At 43.4% G+C, this 22,506-nt stretch overlaps 1 protein-coding gene across 1 annotated transcript in view; it reads right to left on the bottom strand.

Annotated features, from left to right (window-relative positions):
• The window catches only part of APPBP2 (amyloid beta precursor protein binding protein 2), a 57,746-nt gene that overhangs the window by 19,906 nt on the left and 15,334 nt on the right, over positions 1–22,506 (bottom strand). Inside the window, exons 2-9 of the mRNA XM_055001374.1 lie at positions 16,446–16,534; positions 9,037–9,188; positions 7,513–7,636; positions 4,349–4,517; positions 3,392–3,481; positions 1,597–1,664; positions 1,408–1,513; positions 169–293 (exon numbers count right to left, since the gene is read on the bottom strand). Coding sequence (XP_054857349.1) covers positions 169–293; positions 1,408–1,513; positions 1,597–1,664; positions 3,392–3,481; positions 4,349–4,517; positions 7,513–7,636; positions 9,037–9,188; positions 16,446–16,534 — 923 coding nt within the window. The remainder of the gene's footprint in view (positions 1–168; positions 294–1,407; positions 1,514–1,596; positions 1,665–3,391; positions 3,482–4,348; positions 4,518–7,512; positions 7,637–9,036; positions 9,189–16,445; positions 16,535–22,506) is intronic.

Genomic DNA, 22,506 nt, shown 5'->3' with positions numbered 1-22,506 from the left:
CTTGTGCAGAGAAACATCCTTCCCAGCACTCGAGATCCTTAAGTTGAGAATGGAACTGTTTGCTCTAACCCCAAGCCACGGCTCCTCTTTGCAGGAGGACTGCATGTAGGAATACACTTGGATTTATGATGGAAGAGAACTTCTGTCTAAAGAGAATGCAATACTCACAGCGCGTTATCAAATTTTCCTGAACTGTACTGATGCACGTAAGAAGAGTACGCCAGATCTTCATGCGCTGTAGCTACGTGGATGTTTTTGCCGCCAAACACCGACTGCCTGATGTCTAGCGCCGTCTGAAATGATTTGAGCAAAAGAATTCTAGTCTGTTATGCTGGCCACACTTCAGAAGCTTCCAAAGCAAATTTTAAAGAATCATTTGCTTTGGGGAGACATCCAAAGTGCCTTCTTATAGAGACATCACCATGAGTGCCTCAGACCAGCACTGGCATGAGACCCATTAAAAGACTTGTAGCCGGAGCGACAAGTTGGGTCTGTGCATGCAGCAGGGACAGAATGAGCTAGACCGTTAAAGAATACAGATTGTGGAAGCCACATCGAAACTTTCACCCATCTCAAAAAAACCTCCTTGCAAATATGAGATTAACATAGCAGTGGGGATGGTTCTAGCCCAGACCAAAGTTTGCTGTAATGATTTTATTATCTTTAAGAGCAAGGGAACATTTTTAAAAAGTGGTCCCCAACCACCACAGTCTGAAGGACACATAGTCCATCCAGTCTTTCCACCATAACCCCATCTTATTCGTTTTCATAGACAGACCAAAGCCCCATATTCATCCCATCATACAATCATGTCCTTCCAGATACATGTAGTAGGATATTGAATTTTTAAATGCTTCTCCCCCACTAACAAAGCCCGAAACAGTATCAACACCAACCTTCACTGCAAGCCAAATTATAGCAGATCAGGATAAAAGCTCTCATTCATCCTTACCTGCTGCTAATTTTCTATTTGCAGGGATAGTTTTTATCTGATTTTTCTAATATGGGAGTGCTTTAAAAATGTTGTCCTCCACATGCAGTCTGAAGTGGTACAATCAATTCTGCCATCTCAGGAGTCAAACATACAGAAATGGTGCAAGTCTTGATTGGGAGATAGAGGGCAGTTTGAGAAGTGGGATTCACAAACCATTCATTTCAAAAGGATCATTTATGCAAGGCTGATTTTTAATTGTCGTGTGCCACAATTACAAAAATAGGTATTTTTGGCTTTTGAAACAAAATACACATCTGAAAATGAAAAGCATACTGACAATAGAGGCATGTTCATTGTTAGTTTGAGAGGTCCTTGCCTCACTTATAAGCCAGGAATTACAAGATTTTAAAAGCAAACATATGACCAATGAACAACATTCAAAAGTGTAACAAAGGCACAGACAGAAACTGTACCTGGTAAATAGCAACAGACTGGCATATGTTGTCTACATTGAGTAAATAAAACCCATAGTCTAGTAGTGTGTCTGAGTATTTTGGGTGCTTGGCTCCAAAATGCTCCCTGAAAAACAAAAATGAAGTGTATGTTTAGAAAACAGACAAAATGCAACAATACTGATTTTTAAAACAGCTCTAAATACTCACCGCGCGAGATACACTGCATGTTTTATCAACTGTTCGGCTTTCTTAAATTCACGTTTTACAACACAAGCCTAAATCAATGAGAAGAGAAAGCATGCGTGAGAGGCTGTGAATATTGAAAGCATTCCTGTACGCTGACTACCGCCCACATGTCCACAACTGCCACAGCTTCTTATTACAGAAATAGAACCATTTTCCCTAAAAAATGTTGTATAAGAGGAACAAAAAAAAAATAAAGATCAACAACAGACAGCTACTTCTGAGGAAGTGTAATTTGCTTCTTCTAAAGTAATAAAAGTACTGTGTAATTTGGCAAATGCAAAACAAGAGTGGAAAAAATTGCAGAGAATGAATTATCTGAGGATAGAGCACATATCGCTGAGGCATTATTAAAGCAAAGTAACTAATTGGGGGGGGGGGCTTTGATGGGACAAAGCTGGTAAAACCCACACAAGTCACTCTGACGGAAGAGTTAGATATAAATTATGTGTCTGCACATTGCAGTATTAGTGTTCAAAAGTGGGGCACAGTCCATACAAGCAGCAGAGTAAATTGGCAGAAGAGACAATACCAGGGCTGTTTTCACACGTCTTTAAAATAGCGCAAGACTCACCGAACGCTGGCGGCTTTGTAGCGCTATTTCTGACATCACCCAGATGCAGGCAGTTACGAGGGGGCCACGAAAACGGCATCATGATGGGGTGACATCAGAAATTGCGCAACAAAGCCGCCCGCGTTCAGCAGGTCTTACACTACTTTAAAGACGTGTGAAAACGGCCCAGCTTCAGCCTGCACGTGGGTGCTCAAGTTTCTGGATTACTTCCTCGAGGTAAAGCCTCCTTGCAGGCCGACTACGTTCTGGAATAACTACAGGCTGAGGGGTCGACTGATGGAAGATATGCTCTTTTCTTAATATTCTATTAATACTAATCTTCTATTTTATTACCATAAAACATCAATGCTAATTTTTATACACATTTTATGTTTTAATTGCTTACCAATATTATCCTATTTTTCTCTCTTGCCTTGTATAGGACTTCAATAAAGGTATTTTAAACTTGTAATTGGAGCCACAGATTACAATATAAAATCAAACTCCTTGCAAACAGAAAACCAGCACAGTGGGCAAATAGCCAGGATAGAGATTCCCCCCCCCCCCCTCCATTGTGCTAGTTTTCTACTTTTAGAGAGGCTTTAAAATATTGGACATGCATTCAGAACAGGAACCCCCTGACTACACTCCCCCTTAATTTGCAGCACGAGCAGACTAGGCCTTGTTCAGAAGACAACAGAACACACAAATATAGGCTGGGATCTTAAGAGCTACTTTAGGGGTTTTAGCCATGCTAAAGTGGAATTTTTACTTCTTGATGTTGAACACCAGCTCCATGTGACACGTCATACTGCTCTGAAAGTCCTTCTGTTTCAAAAGCGGATCGCTTATAAGGCCGGAGAGGCTTCAAGAGTCCAAAGCCTCTTGAAGCACGCAGGACTAGCTGGGTTTTTTTTAATTCCAGCCCTAACATTAGGTACGATACAGAGTTGGCACCCCACAGTTAGCTATGGCTCCAAGCAGCTGATTTAGGGAACCATTATAAGTTAGCCAAAGGATGCACTCAGACAGCGACTCACATATCTCCCACTCTCCCATCCCAGCATGCAAGGATTCTGTGGCTATTTTCTCAGTTCTGTATAAGGCCTAGTTTCTGATTATCACATACTGTCCCCTAAAAGTGTGAAACTGTCTCCAGCCCCCACTCACTTGTATGTAGGTTGTTTACAGCAAAGTAAAACTCACCTTTGAAGCTTGCCGTAAAACATCCACGACTACTTTTACTGGTAAGCCAACTGTGATCTCTTTCATGGCTTCTATGCACCACTTGTAGGCCTATGGAGAAATAATAACAAAAGTCAGAATTAACTTCAAAACAAGAACATGATTTTAACCAGAACTGTCAAACTTTCTTCATAATTAAAACGTTTGCAAGTTTGACACCACCCAATGTTGTGAGCACTAATAGTAATGGAACAGCATAACTTGCAATTAAAACAGGGAGACAACAATAAGGTTCCCCCCGCCCCCCCCCTCCCGCAACAACTCTTCCTTTCTCTGGTGCAGACTAAGACTCATCCCCCCCCAGATATAGCACTTACGAGGCTGTATGGGTGAGCAGTTCCACAGCAACCGCCTTGCTGTCCTATTGTTTATCTGTCTGGCCACTAGGCCAAAGACAGCTCTCGCCTCTTAAGCCAGGTATTTACAGAAGCCTGGTACAGACATCTAAAATGTGGTTTTCAAACCTTAAAGAGTCACTGCCCAGACCTCTCCAGCCTGTCAAACAGTGAGAAGCCAAAGAAGAAAGTTCATGAACAGAGAATTGGGTACCCAGGGCAAGAGGTTTGGGTAAGCAGGAGCCTTGCATGAATTCCGGGAGCTTGTTTGGCAAGACTAGTTGTTCCAGAAAGTATCAGCTCCCAAAGAACCTGAGCCTGACAACAGGCTAAGAAAAGCTTTATCCTGTAGCTTCCAAGACTTAGAGGCTCAAGTTCAGCCTAAAAGGCTGATTTTATTTGGTATCAACTTTCTAAGTTACAATCTGTTACCAAGTAGAAAGTCTCAACAAAGTACACTTGTACCCATCCATGAGCTGCTGCAGACTCAACCCCCAGTAACATTTGCCCAGGGGGAAATGCCTGTGTGTATGCAGAGAAAGTTTGGGATTGGATTCCCTGCAGTTGGATGCAAGACACTCACCTCATCATAATGGCTCTTTGCAAACAGCAGAGCGCACAGCTCTCCGTACAGGGCTGCTTTGTTGGCTTGCTGGCCGTGCTTTGCCAGTTTTTCCATGTAAGACTGGGCTAATTTGAACGTCTCTTCTCCCAAATGGTATTTACAATTACCATTCCGAACATGCAGCAACCTGGAAAAACCAAATCAGGATCTTGAACCTTCTTACTGGTAGTTCTGCAGTGCCTCACAACACAGTGAATGCTGGGTACATGATCTTACAAACCAAGCACTGCACAAGGACCTGGAGACTTTTCAGCCATCTTAAAAACTGATGCCCCCAAGCAATTTTTTAAATGTATGGCAACAAAACAGATGTTCCAAACAATGGTAAAGATGTTCAGAGGCAGCAAAGCTCTGAATACCTGGTGTATTTTAAGAATGTGTGCGTGCGGCAATTATTTATCTGGTTTATTCCTTACAATAACTACTGCCGTGTTATCAACATATAAGCCAGTCAAGACAAGACCGAACCTTTATGGGCATAACTGTAACAGTGTCAAAAACAAGCGAAGCCTGTTAATGGTTAAACATTCTAAACACGCTTCTCCTCTTGTATACACGGTAAAGGAAGTTTGCCACCATTTCAGTGACTTCAACCTTGGTTGAGGCTAAAAGACTCACTATCTTACTCTCAACCGATTTGCCCTCCAGCGATTGCAGTAGGTAATCCAAATAAAATGCACGTAAATCATCATAAAATCTGCATGATAGAAGTACATGGGCTGTATCCTCGATTTCCAACATCCCACAGGGGCATAACCTTTCTCCAAATGGGATTTTTTTGAATCTCCCAAATAGGACAGCAGAAGGGAGAGCATTAAAACGGGCCAACATAAATGCCCTTCGAATACAGGGATCGATTAAACAGGGAAAATACTCTGCCGGCGCATCACTAAATGGAATCCCCCATTGAACAGGAGAGCAATGTCCCGAAGTGAGGCTTCTGAGGTCTTGCATCTCCATGTCAATTAGCCTCTGTTTAATCCTAACAAAAGCATTCTTCTCAGATAAAAGGTACAGGTCTTCTACGTTGAGCCCCATCAATGTAATTTTTCTTTCAATATAGTTCAACCAGTCACACGTATATAAGCCAGTCACCACTGGGTTTCATTTTTAAAAGATTTATTCTTTTGTTATGCACTTCTAGTACACGGACTCATGTATTAACTATAGACACTAAGCTAGTGTAAGCAGCAACCTAGCTAGTGGCGTAGGCAGAATGGGAGAGGGCAAACTCTGCCCTAATCCTCCTCCCCCACATGCACAACAAGGCTGCAACCACGTTGTGTTACAAATGTTTTAAGTTCTTCCTTGTGCATTAAAAAAGGTCTGAAATAGCAACTGTTTGTTCCACAGCAATGGGAGAAGCCTCTGCCCCAGGATCAAGCTCTCAAAGGCAGCAAGAGGAAAAGTTCTAGATATCTGCATAATGCTTGCAACAATTTTGTAGAGTAAGCTCTTTCTCATCATAAATTCAATACCCATGTTCTGTTTAAGTAATCCATTTTTAAAAGTAGTTCAGGAGAAGACAAAAAGGTATATAAAACTTTAAATGAAGCCCCAGGGAGTAGGTGAGCAAATTTTGTGAGGAAACTTGGGAAAGCTCCCAACAGCCATCTTGCACTGAGTGGCTGTTATGTATTCAGGGGTTGGACTAGATGACCCTAGAGATCCCTTCCAACCCTGCGATTCTGTGATTAAACTGCACAAACCGAAAAGGGGAGGGCTTTTTTCAAGTCACTATTTAACAACCATGGTGCATGTCTCCTCCAGTAAGTGAAGGAGAAGGAACAGCAAAAACTCACCAGCTAAGCACGAAGTCAGCACAATCCGAAAAAAGAGTCAGCAACTGGAGGAAAGCGATGGAAGTGACCAGGCTCTCCGCCCAGGCAATGCCACCTTATCATATACAGCATTGTCAAAATTAGAGGTGGGGGGTTTATACCCACCACAACTTAGTCCATGAACATATAGTCTCCTTCAGCCCCTTCCTGACCTCAGATATTTTTTATTAAGTTCAGAAAGAAAAATCGTCTTTGGAAACTTGACAACACTCGCGTAATTCTGATTTGCAAGACACCAGGACTCTGTCCTATGGAAAGTCCTATTACCCTGGGCAGTAACCCCCGCTCTCAAGCAGACACTTCTCATCTCTGGGTTGGCAACAGGAAAGTTCAGCTGGTATCATCTCAGGAGACCAAATATGGCCTAGTGGCTTCCAGCTGCAGTTCCCGTGTCATATTTAACAAAACATGTTTTTAAGAGCAGCAGTGCTAAGCAGATAGAACCTGGATGTCCACTCCAGGGACAGGCAACGAGAGGCCTATGAACTCAACGCTGGTACTCAGTTGTATCCATAACTCAAGAGGACAACGTTCGGTTTAGCCTTCTCTCATGCAAGCTAAAGCATAGGCAAAGGGGTCTTTACGATGCTTTCCAGTGGATGTAAACAGAGTCTTTGCACACCAGACAAAGAGGATTCTGAAAGTGATGTTTATAAGGGAAGAATTCTTCTGCTGTTCTCACAGGATGCTGCGTGCATGTGTTTTCAAAGAGCCCTTCAGTCATGTCTTGAAGAGGTGTCTGAACTGTATAGGGTCTCTGCTAAAGCCACTGTGGTTTTTCATGCTGGGGAGAAAAAATTAAAGTTTCCTCTGACTGCGTTATGACGTGCAATTTAAGAAGAGGGTTAAGAAACCCTTTTCTTCAAGGACAGCCCACATGAAAATGTGCCAGCGTGTGATCTAATATTGCTGTCTCTTCAGCCCTTAGGTCAAAATACGGCCCCTGTTGAAAGCTACTTTCTGACCAGGGGCTGACAAGGTTCACCTTTGGGTGTTTCTAATGAACAATGCGATTCTAAAGGCATCCTCCAAGAGTATCCATCATAGACAGGCGACATTCCTCACGATTAACAGTGTATCATTCTCATTTTGAGAACAGCACTGGTGGACATGACTGAGGCTGCAAACTAGGTAGGATGCTGCTGCAAAGAACCCCCCGGCTTCATTAGTTACATTGTGGAAACGAGACACTTCATTCACATAAAGACAGACCATGTGTGCAAAATGCATTTGTCATGGCGTGGGGAAGAATCAGGCCTCCCGTAACAAGGCAAAGCTTACCTCACACAACACTCCACTGCACGAAACCAATGGAGCATTTCATCATGGAGGGTGCATAACTGAAGGCAGGAAAGGAAGACCTTCTCGGCATCACTATACCAGCCAGCATCCGAAAGGAACCCTCCTAGAAAGTTAACAGGGATATTAGGACACCACTGAGAAACAGTGTCTTACGCATACCTTTCTTTTCCCCTCCTCTGACATTCTTTGAGTAAGCAAGTTTGGGGCTGCATGCTGGAATTTGTCCTTGGAAAAGTTTCAATGCTAACTGAATAGGAGATATGAACCTGCAATTTTATGATTAAGCTGGCGCAGACAATGCTAAAAGAACTGAAGCACACAATGGAATTTTGAGCCTCTGAGGGACATCATTGCCAGCCAGCTGTGGACGGAGAAGGGAACTACAGGGAGCGTGGTAAGGGAGCACCTTATGATTTAATACATGGTTTGGAAGTTTCAAGCTGAAATGGAAGAACTATGGGAGCTGCTCCAAGTTCCCAGAATGAAGGACAGGATAAAAATGCAACGGACTGCAAAGGCTTCTGGCATACTGTCCCAAATAAACATATTGGTTAATATATTTGCAAGATACCAACATCAGCAAAATACACAAGTCAGGATCCAAAATGCAGCTTGAAAAGGAGACAGATTTATATATGTCTTGCGGGATTTTCTCTCTGAACAAGTCTGCTCATTGCCACACACTGCTTCTGACCCCTGCCAAATTGCCACAGCAGCCTGGCCTGGAGGAAGGTAGCTGAGGGTGAAGCAACAGAAGTCGAGCCAGGCTGCCGTTAACAGAGCAAGTATTGGAGCTGGTGTCATGAGATTTGTGAGTCTGAATCCCCACTATGCCACGAAGCTCAAACAACCTTAAAGTCACACTTGTGTTTGCAAGCAAACCTCCCTAACCTGGTTTCTGCAACAGAAGTCAGGGTAAAAAAAATAGTGGAATAGTATAATAGATACGGCTAAATTTAGGGCACTTGTAAGCTCCCACACTCATCCCCTCTTGTGACGACTGAATTTGGGAGTTTCAACTACCTCCAATCAAATGGAATGGCTGGACTAACCAGGGATAGTTTCCTTCCCAATAACCAGGATTCTGAACCAAATGTTGGGACTGATTCAGAGTACAAGAATTCCGTCTTCAATCTTCACACGTCATACAAGACACAATGGAAGCCCTGCGCATTTGGTCAGGGTCGTACAAATAAGCGAAGATTTGTTCTTGACATCTGAATGCAGCCTTACAGCACTCACTGCAATTAGTGAAGTTTCAGGTTCAAATCTCACCCCCCGTTGCAAAACTATTTGGTGGCTTTAAGTTGGTCATTTTCTCATCCCAGCTCATATCAGAAACATGCAGATGATAACACATATTTGCTTTGTTAAGATAATTAAAGTGAAGTGTTACACGTTCATAGAAGGCACTATATACTTGAGGCCATTTTCAGAAGTTTTATTTAAAAATCCATTTACCCAGAAATATTCCTCCTAACAATCCTGTCCCCCTACAATTACCTAACACAAATCCAATCTGGATAGCTTTTTCCTTTACAGCTGCATCCGATTCAGCTATGTAGGAACACCGCCGACTGAATGAATAGGCCAAGACTGAGGCAACCTTTACTCCATGATCCATCAATGCCTGAAAACAGTGATGAAGTAGATGTCTGGGAAGACAGAAAAGAAAAAGATTAGATGTTGGGGAAGGCAGAGAAAGAAAAATAGAATGCCACCCCCCTATTTCTTAATTAGGTAGCAGTTACTGAAATACCAAATTGATTAGACAGGATTGTACCTACCTGTAACCACTGTTCATCGAGTTCTTCTGTGCAGGCATACATTGGGACTGCTTGCACGGAGGCCTGCCAATCAGAGGAAGTTTCTATTGCTTCCACAGAGCTCCATTAGGGGGCTGCTTCTCCCAGTAAAGTCCCTGCTCTTTTTCCTGCCTAAACAAGCGACCCCTTCCCCTCAGTTCAGAGAGTTCACAAAAGGGCAGGAGGGAGGTGATGTATGCCCGCACAGAAGAACTCGATCAACAGTGGTTACAGGTAGGTACAACCCTGTTTTCATCTACATTCTTCTGTGCAGTCCCACATTGGGGATATTACCAAGCTACACACAATGAGGAGGTGGGTGAATCTCTGCAAAGCATATTTTATTAACATTAACATCACTATATTGTCAAAGGCTTTCACGGCCGGTGAACGATGGTTGTTGTGGACTTTCCGGGCTGTATTGCCGTGGTCTTGGTATTGTAGTTCCTGACGTTTCGCCAGCAGCTGTGGCTGGCATCTTCAGAGGTGTAGCACCAAAAGACAGAGATCTCTCAGTGTCAAACACAGAGAGATCCCTGTTTGACACTGAGAGATCCCTGTCTTTCGGTGCTACACCTCTGAAGATGCCAGTCACAGCTGCTGGCGAAACGTCAGGAACTACAATGCCAAGACCACGGCAATACAGCCCGGAAAGTCCACAACAACCATTAACATCACTATTATATGCAATTTTAGCAGTAAAGAAGTATGCAACTGTATAGGCAAACTGGGAAGTATGCCAACAAGGTTACAACCATTTACAAAACTTTACAATGCATGGTGTTATAGCACATTTTTTAAAGGCAAACAGAGACTGCAACAGGGCTCTACCTACTGCCACGTCTTGTGTGGTGTTAACATCTAAAGCACAGTGTTTGACTAAGGTGTCTGATGACGACCAAGTAGCTGCCTTGCAAATATCCGCTATCAGCACACCTTGCATAAAGGCTGGAAAGGATGCCTGGGACATAGTAGAACGAGCCCTTAGGTGTACAGGACTCTGGACAACAAACAGCATGATGGCGTGCCAAATGAATGGCGGAAACAATCCACCTGGAAATGGGCTGGGCTGAAGCCTTTCTGCCCTTATAGGGCCCCCCCCAAAGATACCAATAAATGCGGATCCGTATGAAACTCTTTTCTTCTATATAAATAAAACGACAACACTCTTTTGAGAGCTAATGAGAGACGTGCTCTTCCTGCTCTAGAGTGTGGACTTGGAAAGAATACAGGCAGCTTGAGAAAGGTGAAAAGGGGGATGGAACCTTTGGCAGAAACTGAAGACTTGGCCGGAGGACCACCCTGTTCTCGTGGAATTTGAGAAATGGTGGATTGGCCCTGAGTGCTGACAATTCACTTACCCTTCTTGTTGAGGCAACAGCTACTAAAACTCACTTTCAGCGATAGTAACTCCAATGTGCAAGTAGCTAGAGGTTCGAAAGGCGGCAACACAAGGCATGAAAGTATTAATGGTAAGGACCGTTGTGGGACCAGTGGTGATATTGGGGGATAAAGATTGAACATTCTCTCAAAGTGGTGGTTCCAAAGAGAACCTCAGATCTGGGGAATGGGAATTCCTGCCCGTTGGATCCAACCTTGATGCTGATCTTGAAGAAGACAAGGATCCAGCCCTAGATGGCCACTCCCTCGCAGCAGACGACTTAGCTGCTGGAGGGTCAGAGCCAAGTAAGACCTTCTCCCGACATGTGGCCTTTAAACAGGGAGCCCTCTCGTTCCTGGCCTTGTGGTGAACTGTTGGCAAACTTTACAGGTTGTGTCATTATGGCCTTCACCCAAACAGATCAAACAAAGATTGTGCTCATCAGTGTGGGTCATCTTGGTACCACATCTAGTGCACTTTTTGAAAAGTGCCTTCTGAGACATTCTGAGGGACAAAGTCAGATGAGCCAGGTCAAACCTTCCAAAAACACACCAGCCAAATCACGAATCGTAAAGGCTTATATTGACTTTGAAAGGACAGTCCAAAGTCAATATAAGCTGGAAAAAACAACCGAAACAACAGAGCTCACAAGCTGAATTCTTCACCTCCTGGTGGCTAAGAGAAAGGGGAAGAGGGTCACTCCTTCCAAGTAGTCACGTGCTCGTTTAGGTGGGAAAACCAGCGGGGCTGCTGGTGACTGGGAGAAGCGGCCCCCTAATGGAGCTCTATGGAAGTGAGAGAAACTTTCTCTGGTCAGCAGGCGTGCACATGCAGTCCCAATGCGAGCCTGCACAGAAGACTGAAGTGTTATTCAGAATATAACACTGAAAAATAACTATCCAGTGAAACATAACTGAACAGATTTATTTTTCTTTGTCTCATTCCTTTTGCTATTACACTGAAAGCAAGAAACAAAGGTGAGATTCTAACAGATTCGTCTTAGCTTTCTCTCACACTCTCTCTCGCACACACACAGACACACCGGCTGCACTTATTACTGCTGAAGGGATGCAAGTGAGGTTCTTGAAAGAGAAAAACAAAACAGTTTTGCAAAACCCCAAAAGCCTGTGTGTCTGCTTCCTACCGAAAACTTGATGCAAGGAAGCAAGGTTCCAGTATAGCCTTCTCTGCAAAATGCCAGTTTCCTAGGAGTGGGGAAAATCCTTTGTATGGAAGAACACTCTCCTATGTGAGCCACCATGTGCAGTTTGTACTGTCCCAGGTACAGGATTAGCACCACAATGAAAACTAGGCATTGGTCTCTTCCAGAAAGGAAGATGCAAGGTGAAAACTGACAATACAAAGACCAGCACAAAATCATGTTCTAATAGATACGTGAAAGTCTGGAGGGGAATGTGGAAAAAATTCAGGGGGAACGAGGAATTTTTCTTCAATTTTTCCGAAGGAATAAAAATTGGGACATTTTGGAGAGCCCTGGAAAAACTATGAAATATTTTCTTTGTTGTAATTAGTGAAATGCTTTTTAAGACAAGGTCAGATACTTCCAAATGTGAAGTACCTATCAAATTTTTATGTAAGACAATCTACAGCATTAGATAACTATAGTCCCTGTGTATACTGTAAACATATACAATGTTGTCAGGACTATATTTACTGTTTAAATGAGACTCATGTTGTTCACAATATTCTATAATGTTACTGAAGAGTTCAGTATTATCAATGTTATACAGTTTAATGCTGCTAGCCTAACTATGACTATACGAGACATGTCCTAACAAACTGTGTTTTCTGTTTTCAATTTTTTTTGCCTTTCTCAGATGAGAAAAACTAAAATAACAACAACATTTGATTTATATAGTGCCCTTCAGGACAACTTAACGCCCACTCAGAGCGGTTTACAAAGTATGTTACTATTGGTTGTTGTGGGTTTTCCGGGCTGTATTGCCATGGTCTTGGCATTGTAGTTCCTGACGTTTCGCCAGCAGCTGTGGCTGGCATGATGCCAGCCACAGCTGCTGGCGAAACGTCAGGAACTACAATGACAGGACCACAGCAATACAGCCCGGAAAACCCACAACAACCATCGTTCTCCGGCCGTGAAAGCCTTCGACAATATGTTACTATTATCCTTACAAAAATCACCCTGTGAGGTGGGTGAGGCTAAGAGAGATACAGATACTAAGGTACCATAGGGTTCAGCAGTTTACAGCTCTCTCTCTTTAACACTGAGTGCACAGAATTGACAAATTTGCTTGTAGAAACACAACAGCATTTATGTTTTTAAGTGTCATAAATGTGTCAAATAATTCAATTATATATGCAAACTAAGTTATAAATGTTGTATTTTATGCTGTTAAAGCAGTAAAATAAGCTCAGGACTGATGATAAAGTATTGCACGTATTTCAATTTTCCCACAAACTTCCAAATACCCCTCCAAGTTTTCTGCATGTGGAATAGCAGAGGAGGAAATATTTATTTTGGGGGAGGGGCCTGGATAGTCATTACTAATAAAAGAGTGAAAACAGGGCCCCATTTGAAGAGTTCTCTCTAAACAGTGTGCTATAGGGGTTAGTTTTAGACTAGGAAGAGGGAGAGCCAGGTTCAAACATCATTCAGCCTTGAAGCTTGCTGGGTTATCTTGGACAGAACTCTCTCTCTCAGCCTAACCTACTTCACAGGGTTGCTGTGAATCTAAGACACAGGCAGGGAGTACTTGGTCTACCACCCGGAGCTCCTTCAAGGTAGAACAGAATAAAAAAGGCACATCATGTTCTCACTGTTGTGGGGATGAGACATGATGCACTGTGTAGTTTTATTAAGATGGGGGGAACCAGAAAAAGAGAAAGTGTGGAAAGGTGATGATGCAGAGACAGATAATGGATATACTCCATTAAAAAAAATAAGAAGAGCAAATTCAAAAGTGTCTAAATCTGAAGCCCCTTTCGAGCTTGCAGCCCAGGACAAATGACCCTATTGCTTCCTCCAACTGGCCCTGACCCTATAACAGCAAGCAGCTAGCAAGACTGTTCCCGCTATTCCTAAATAATATGAACTCCTCCTGATGCACAACAGAATCTTACATACTGGGAACCTGCAAAGACTTGCAGGGGTCATTTTATTCCCCCCCCCCGTATCCTTTCCCCCCACACTATTTCCTCTTTCCTCCTGGCAGCCCCATATCCTCTCTCCTTTCCCTGCTTCGTTCTTTCCTTCCCACTCACTAACCAACCCTTCTTGTTGGTATCTTCCCCTCACTCTTCAGCTTTATTTATTATTTACTTATTTATATCCTACCTTTCTCCCTACTGGGGACCCAAAGCAGCTTCTGTCACTCCCCTCTCTTCCATTTTATCCTCGTAGCAACTCTGTGAGGCAGATTAAGCTAAGAAAGAGTGACCGGCCCAGGGTCACCCAGCAAGCTTCCACAGCAAAGTGGGGATTTGAACCTGGGTCTCCCAGACCCTAGTCTGACACTTTAACCACTACACCGCCCTGGCTCTCAGCTTTCCCTTGCTCCCATCCTCTGGCAGCTTCTCCCTGAGAAAAGCTGAGCCAAGTTGCACGGCAGCTAAGTGATCAAGTGCAGCAGCTGCTGCTGGGCCCAGCCAAGTCATACAAGTTGCAGGGCTGGCAACCTCGGGGGGGGGGGGGAGGTGGAGGTGGAAATGACATCATGCCAACCGAGACATATCACTTCCAGTGCATCGTGTTGGTGTGATGCTTTAGGATCCCCCCAAAACTCTACAGTAAAGCCATTGGTGTGCTCTCTCTCAATTCCCCCATTTCCCTCCTACTGCCTGGCCAACAGGCAGCAGGAAGAGCAAGAGGGCAACAGGTTTCCCACCAGTTGCCCTAAGCCTAGCGTGGGGGGTGGTCTTGGGCCCATCTGAGTTGCCTGGCATCAGCTCATAGCCACCGTCATACCTGAGTGAAGCATAAACTGCATGATGCCTAGTGCTTGCTGCTGGACATGGCCTCAACAAGACCTCCAGGGCAGGAGAGAGGGGAGCAGGAGTGGACTGGGAGGTCAAAATAGCCCTGGAAAGGGCCCTGTCCCAGTCTCCCCCCTTTTACTGACAGAAACCAACATTTGAAGGTTAGCAATATTATTGTTGCGGTTACTTAGCAACCGCCACAATGGCTACCAAGAGGACATTCATTTCTTAAAAGTAAAGGCATTGCTTCAATTATTTGGGGGAAGGGGGTATTAACCTACCAATTTTTTTTTAAATCAGATTATTTTGCACAGCATTTTGGAGGAAAAAAGGGAGGGTAGGGAGGATCACAAAAGTGGTTTCAAAATGAGATGATGATTTGTCTACCTGAAAAATAGTAACTTGTCTATTTACTCATATTTAAGACAGTCCGTTGTGACCTGTGGGGCATGATTCATCCCCCTGTTTAACCACTTCTGAGTTCCAACAATTTCAACAGAGGAGATTTATACGTATGCTCGGGGCTTTTTTTTCTGGGAAAAGAGGTGGTGGAACTCAGTGGGTTGCCCGTGGAGAAAATGGTCACATGGCTGGTGTCCCCGCCCCCTGATCTCCAGACAGAGGAGAGTTGAGATCGCCCTCTGCGCCAAGCGGCGCACAGAGCAATCTCAACTCCCCTCTGTCTGGAGATCAGGGGGCGGGGCCACCAGCCATGTGACCATTTTCAAGAGGTTCCGGAACTCCGTTTCACCTCGTTCCAGCTGAAAAAAAGCTCTGCGTATGCTTAAATTTCTTCTATGGAAACCAATGGGAGTCAGCAGTGCTTAACACTGGACTGTGCTGGGACTGGATTGTACCCCATTTCTTTTCTATCTGAGAACCTGCTGCAAATCCCCCCCCCCTTTCCCTACGATAAAGCTGCTCGCTCACTTGGAGCCTGTCCTATCTCACAGGATTGTTTGCAAAGATAAAACAAGAACGGAAAACATGAAAAAGGCAAGCTAATCTAATAACTTAAGCAACATGTGAACATTTAAGAAACGAAACTGTTGAGCTGCTAGTTACCTGTCTTCCAATCACAGTTCTTTTAATCTTACTCAAACGTGCATCTAAGATCTAACAAGTAATTTACTTCTCCTACAGCATGGCTAAAAACTGTGTGTACAAGGCAACTGTATGTTCAGAACAAGCAATTTTACTTATTACATAAGCAGAAAGGGACTTCAGAAATAATACACGTTAAAAATCCTGTAACTCTGTATGTGCAATTTTAGAACACTTTGTAAACAACGCTACGTTTAATCTTAGCATTGGTTTACGATTCCCTACACATGAAACCACATCTGCCCAAGTTATTTAGGGTGGGTAAGATTTAGGCCTCCAGGCAACCGAAACTTTACCAAAGTTGACTGTTGTCTTTCCTTCTGGGCTTGAATGAATAAAAAATTATTCTGAATTGATTTAAGTACCAGTGGGCATTCTAGGAAAAACTTCTGTAGGATAGAAATATGCACCTTACTTGCAAGTGTGAAAAAAGCAGTGACTGAGAACATCTTCAAACACAAAGTGTGAGGCACTTTGCAAAGCCAGGGTGCAATCCAGCCCTTTGGAAGACCCACTGATTCCAAAGAAGGACTTAAACACAAGCTTAAATCTTTTCCACTAAAACCAATGAGAGGGGACAGAGGGATTGTATACAGCATGTTTTACGGGAAACCCTTTCCTTCGGGACGCAAAAAAAGCAGTACCATTTGTTTGCACAGACTTACCTCTTATCTAAAGCTCGAAGAACCTTCGCAAAAACTTCTAGTTCACAAAATTCGCTACCCAACTGGCACAGTCGTCCTTGTTGGTAAAGCTGGGAGAAGCAAAGAGAAGACAACTGTGAATGTTGCTAGATGACGGAAATGCAAATATTTAAAACATGTACTCGATCCAGTGCTTACTAAGCTGCTCCTCTGCATAACAGTGCAACACAAATATTGCTCCTCACACAGAACCAGAGCATTTGGTGTGCATCTCATGACTGCAGATTAATCATGGAGTTATTACCACTTAGTACAGCATTGACGCCGCTAATTTAAGAGGACAGTGACCTGCTGAGCTTTGCATGGGGAAATAATGATAAGGACACATCTGTGTGGTGGTTTGTCAAGGCAGAAAGAGAGAGAGAGAGAGGGAGGGAGGAAGAGAGGGAGGAGGGAGGAAGAGAGGGAGGAGGGGGGGAGAGAGAGAGAGATTACGTAATGGCCACAAAGTGAGAAGACCAGTAAGGATGTCGTTTTAACAGCAAAAGGAGCCAGGTTGCTGAAACTACTCCCCCATGCTATGACCCACCTCTGTCTTTTGCTCCAATGCATTACTCCATTTCTGGTCCCAGCTAAGAATGGAGTAAAGGATTGTTAGAAGATATGCTGGGGTATTTCACACTCTTATGCTCTCTACTGTTCAGGACAGACCCCTCCATTTTTAATGGGGTGGATACATGAAAAGCAGCATGCTTATACCTGTTATGCTTCATTTGGTCCAAAGCAAGCCACAAAGGCCCAAAAGCCCAACTCCCTAGAATTCTAACAATGAGCTATTTGAAATATTATTTTAGACCACTGAACAGCTGACACCTAAAAATGTGACGCTGGCATACAGGAAGTTCAGATATTTTGCCAGTTCTACTTAGAACAATAACTTGGTATAATTGCACGGCTTCCATCATTCCAATACAGGACAATGTTCTGTACAGGACATTATAGTCCACCTTTTCCCCTGAAGGACTCAAAGCAGTGACCAACAACTAGCCAAGAACACCACCAGATCATTCCGGTGTTGTAACAAATAAAACATTAATCTCTGCCAAAAAGACCATCTCAACACACCGAACCAAAGGAAGCAGTCTTACAGTGCAATCCTAAGCAAAATTACTCCAGTCTAAGCTCACTGGCTGCTTCCTAAAACTCAAATGAGCGGGTGCATTCCTGACCCATGCCAGAAGGCCACTGCACATTTTGGGGGGGGGGGGGGGGGAGAGTGCATTCAGAAAAGGATCAAGATTTAAAAGGCAGATTTAAATAGCTGTGGGGTGGGGGTGATAGATGAATGGTCTTGACCCAGATTGGTAGTGATGGATCAGTCATATTGGTTATTTAAATAGCTGCGGGGGGTAACACAAGCCCCTTGGCTCCACATCTGAGGCCCTACCTCCAGCAGGGAACCAGGAAGAAGCTCCAGCTGCTGGACCAGGCTCCTCCTTTCTCTACTCCAGCACCACCTTGGCCACATCCAGCTACATTTCTATGGCCACCTTTCCCTGCTGTCATCCAGCACAGCCCAATCTTCTCTCATATACAGTCACAATATGTTCCTGCATATTTGGGGCAATCCTCCCAAAATACAAAAACTCATACCTTGTCTACATTTCACTGCCCTACAGACAGAAGCACAATCATCAAGCTGGCTACTCGAGGGAATGACCAATTTCAAATCCTTTGTATGCTTCTCAAGCATAAACATACTTTGTGAGGTGGCATCAAGGGTTGCCAATCACACCACTCAAAATTTCGTCAAACTGGAGCTATATTGGGGAAATCGGGAGCAAGTCGCTGCATATTAGTGAAGCAAGAGTGGCCACACACCATAGAAATTCCTCTTCCTTGCGACTGGATTAGAACTCAGGGTTATTCTGGCAAGAGGATAGGCTGCAGGTCCGGAAGGAAGGAAGGAAACACTGGTCTGTTCAACAGGAAATTGATTTGTAGAATTCTACATGATGAGAAAATGAGCCACTAGCTTATATTAATACAACGCAAGAAGCGTCCTGCTAAATCAGACCAGAGGTCCATCATATTTCTGTTTCACACGGGACACAGAGCCTTTCCCTATTGCGGCCACCTCCACTGGTATTCAGAGGTTTACTGTCTTTGGATGTGGAAGTTCCCCTCTGAATTTTTCTAATTTTTTAAAAAAATGGCTGTCTCCATCAGTGGCTGTTAGCCACACTGACTACGTGGAAACTCCATGTGACTATCAGGTTCAAGACAAGGTGTTCTCTTTATCCTGTTTGGGGTCTTCTGGGGTATCCTCTTTTCCACTGCTGAGAAGGTGGAACTTTGGTTTAAACTTGCTAGGCAAATTTTATTTTAGGAAAATTGTTAAAAACAAAGAGAAAATTATCATATTTCTCCCTGCATACTCTGTTCTTAACAAAAGGTATTCCCTCCTTAACAAAGAAAGGGGGTAAGCGAAAGAAGCCATGAATTACTTCTTTTTAAAAAATAGTTTCATGTATTGTATGCTCTTTGCTCTTTGTAACACTTGTGCAAGCTATCTGGCTTTAAAACAACTCCCCTCCCCACAAGTTTGGCATTAAAAGTGCCACTCTTCCACAGAGTTCTCTAGAGTATAAGCCAACAGTCTATTTACTATACTATTTACTGTTTACTACTACAGCCTATTCAGTGGAAAAGTAAGTTACAAGAATATTGTGTCAAGCAGTAAGCAGGAAAATATAGTATTTTTTAAAATTCATGCCATGAAAAGATTAATTTTGGAGTTTTTTTAAAAAAATCAGTCCTGCAGTCAATTGTGTATTTGCTCACCATGGTATGCAAGAACCAACCCACTCAAAGAAATGAGGTGGGGAAGTTCTAACAAAATAGTAGAAAGTTCTCCCCTTTTCAAGATACTGATGTGCCACAGATTAGATAAGTGGATCAATAATTAATCTGAGAAGTGGGCTCTGCCACAAAAAAGTCTGTACCACAACAAATGCTTTAGACTTTATGAAGCCTCATCGGGCGCCTTTGTTGTTTGGACTGTAACAGACTATCGGTGAAATCCTAAGCAGAGTTCCCCCAGTCTAAGCCCATTGATTTTAATGTACCTTGAAAAGAAGATGCTGTGACCAACTTGCTACAATCAATTTCAGATCCAATATATACTAAATAAACTTTTATAAAGTTTCAATTATATCAGTTCAAGAATCCCATAGATTAACAGAAGGTGTACAGGTCCTAAGTAACCAGCCTATAGCATCAAAACATACAAAGTGTGCAAGTGTGCTTATCAGTGTTTTTTACAAAAGTGTAAGTGCTAGCTTTAAAGGGACTGTACCTCCTGAACATAGCGCATACATCCAAAAGCCATACAATCTGAAGACCACTTCTATAAATACAATAGACAATGCTTAATAGTAGGCAAAATATGCCATCAATCTATACAAATTTTTTTTGAACGAGTAATGCATATATTACAAATTTGTAGTAACTGCGTTTGCTAGCAAGAGTACCCCGTTAGCTTAGACTGGAGGAACTCTGCTTAGGATTTCATTGTAACAGTGCTACCCCTTTGAGATTTCATCCACAGGAACATACAGGGAGATAAGCAAGTAAATTATTTCATGGAATAACACTTTGGGGCAAGATGGTTACACAGTAATTTTAAAACTTTTAAAACTTCATAATATTCTACATTGCGTTACTCAAATTGGGTTATAATTCCTTAAGCATTTCAACTTAAAGCAAGTTTGCTAAAAATCATACGTTTCCAAGTGTCTTCAAGCAGAACTTGATCATTTGGTTATTATACAATGAAAGTGTTTACAGAGCATTTTATCATCTAGAGAAGAGTCCCACAGAAATGGCAACTTTTGGACCAGACTGTCAATTTGACTGATGCCATCTCTCCCCTCACTCCCACCCTGTTCTCGGAGGAATTCCCACAAGAAGAGTGCTGCACTCAACAGAACTCTGAGGACTTGTTTACCTTTAGAGGCACTGCATTTTTTAAAACCTTCAGGGGCCTCCAAAAGAAGGAATGACAGGGAATAAGGGTATCTTAACTGAATCTTGATCTCTCCTAATTTAATGCTGCTACTGTGAATGGAGAGAGTCATGATGCAACTGAAGTTAAGCATTTCAAAGGGTCGCTAAGATCAGTGCTACTCACTCAATGGCTGGGGAACCACACGTGGCTCCTTGACTGGCTACCTATGGCTCCTCCCCAACGTGGTGCCTTTCCCATCTTCCAGGAAAGTGAGCAGGGTCACTTGCCTGGTACGGTCTGTGGTTGGCACGTTGTTTCCACTTTAAAACAGTCACTGCTGATGGAACTGGAGCCGTAAGCCCCATTCCAGGAACAGAAGCAAAGGGCCTGTTCTTTCCAACACACACTGCAGCCTCTGTGCTGCTCTCATCTCAGCACTGGAACAACTGCTGGGAGGACAGGAGTGCAGATGAAGGAATAAAAGCACCACAGCAGCTACCCAAGAAAAAAGCAAGCTAATCATAGTGGAGTGGTGACATGGAAGCCCTTCCCTCACTCATGATATACGAAGGCTGGCTGAAGTCCAACAGGGAAGAGGAGAGACAACCACTATGGCCTTGGCCCAGCATACCTACAGGACCGCCTCCCTCCCTATGTCCCTCCATGGCAGCTTCGCTCACCTGAACAGGGCCTTCTGCGGGTGCCCCCTTGCACATGGGCAAAACCAGCAGCTGCCCATACATGTGCATTCTCTGTGGTGGCCTCCACCTTTTGGAGCAGCCTACCTGAAGAGGGCAGGAAAGCTCCCACTCTCCTGGTTTTCCACATATGATGCAAAACTGAATTATTCAAGAGTGCTTTTTTACTCAGATAGGAGGGCTGTACTGTAAAGAAGAGGTCTCAAAGAGTACAGAGACAGGGACCATAGACCTTACTAGTATGGGCTTCTATGTACTATCTGTTGCTTTAAATATGGTTCTATTGGGTACTTCTATGCTAATATGTCAGTCTTCAAATTGCTTTCACTCTGTTCCAGCAGTCCTTCAACTCTGTACTGGATTTCCGCTGGTTTTAAATTTTTGCAAATTTGCATGTATATACTCCATTACATTGTTTACTGAAATGTCCTTGAAATTGACTGCACGAACTCACACTGTAATCTGCCTTGAGTCTCAGTGAAAAAGACGGACCAAAAATAATGTAATTAACTATATAAGTGCCCTCCTCTTGGATGAAGACCTGATTAGTAGATTATCTAGGTATAGATGAATGTGATACCTTGAACTCTCAAGTGCGTCAGCATTAGTTTTATGAATACCTGGGAAGCAGACGCCAAGCCAAACAGGAGGACTGTGAACTGACAATGAACTTTTCTGTAGGCAAACTGCAGGTGGCAGTGGGGGGACAGTTAGATTGGTACAAGCAAGTGTGCCTTGCTTGGATCTTTTCTTTTCATCCCTCCCTTCTCAGACCAAAGTCTTGAACAACAAAACTGAAAAACTTAAATAAAGCCCATATCTAAAAAACCTCTCTTCGACACTTCTCTGTAGCCTCAAGAAATCAACCAGCAAAATAAGTATGTTTAGGAGAATCCTCTAAGAGATATTGAACCTTTTGCTCTAATGTCACTAGAGGAAGCATAGTCCATTTATCAAAACATGGCATAATCCATTTTAGCCTAGACTGAGACACATAAGGACACTGCAAGAGAATATGTACAAGAGAGTCGACTGACTGGAAGGGGCAGGGGTGGTTGCCAGAGCTCCAATCATGGCACATATAACACCCATCCTCCGTCAGCTGCACTGGTTACCGGTTGAGTACCGGGTCCGGTTCAAGGATTTGGGGGCATTCCGGATCGGTTTCCGAATCTTCCCGCTCGTGCACAGCCCTAACGTTGGGGTGGAGAGAAACTGGAGATGGGATAAATCTGTGAGGGGGAAGGAAAAGGAACTCGATGGCACATCTCTTGGTTGTGATGTCTCATAACAATGAAGACTGGGCCCTAGACTGCATTAAAAAAAAAACCCTATACAGTAACTCTAGTGACAGGATCTTCAATCAACTTCCTGC

The sequence above is a fragment of the Eublepharis macularius genome, chromosome 17 (assembly GCF_028583425.1).
Source record: "Eublepharis macularius isolate TG4126 chromosome 17, MPM_Emac_v1.0, whole genome shotgun sequence".
Lineage (NCBI taxonomy): Eukaryota > Metazoa > Chordata > Lepidosauria > Squamata > Eublepharidae > Eublepharis > Eublepharis macularius.
Note: the sequence above shows the minus strand (reverse complement) of the source record. Positions and strands in the feature narration are given on the sequence as shown.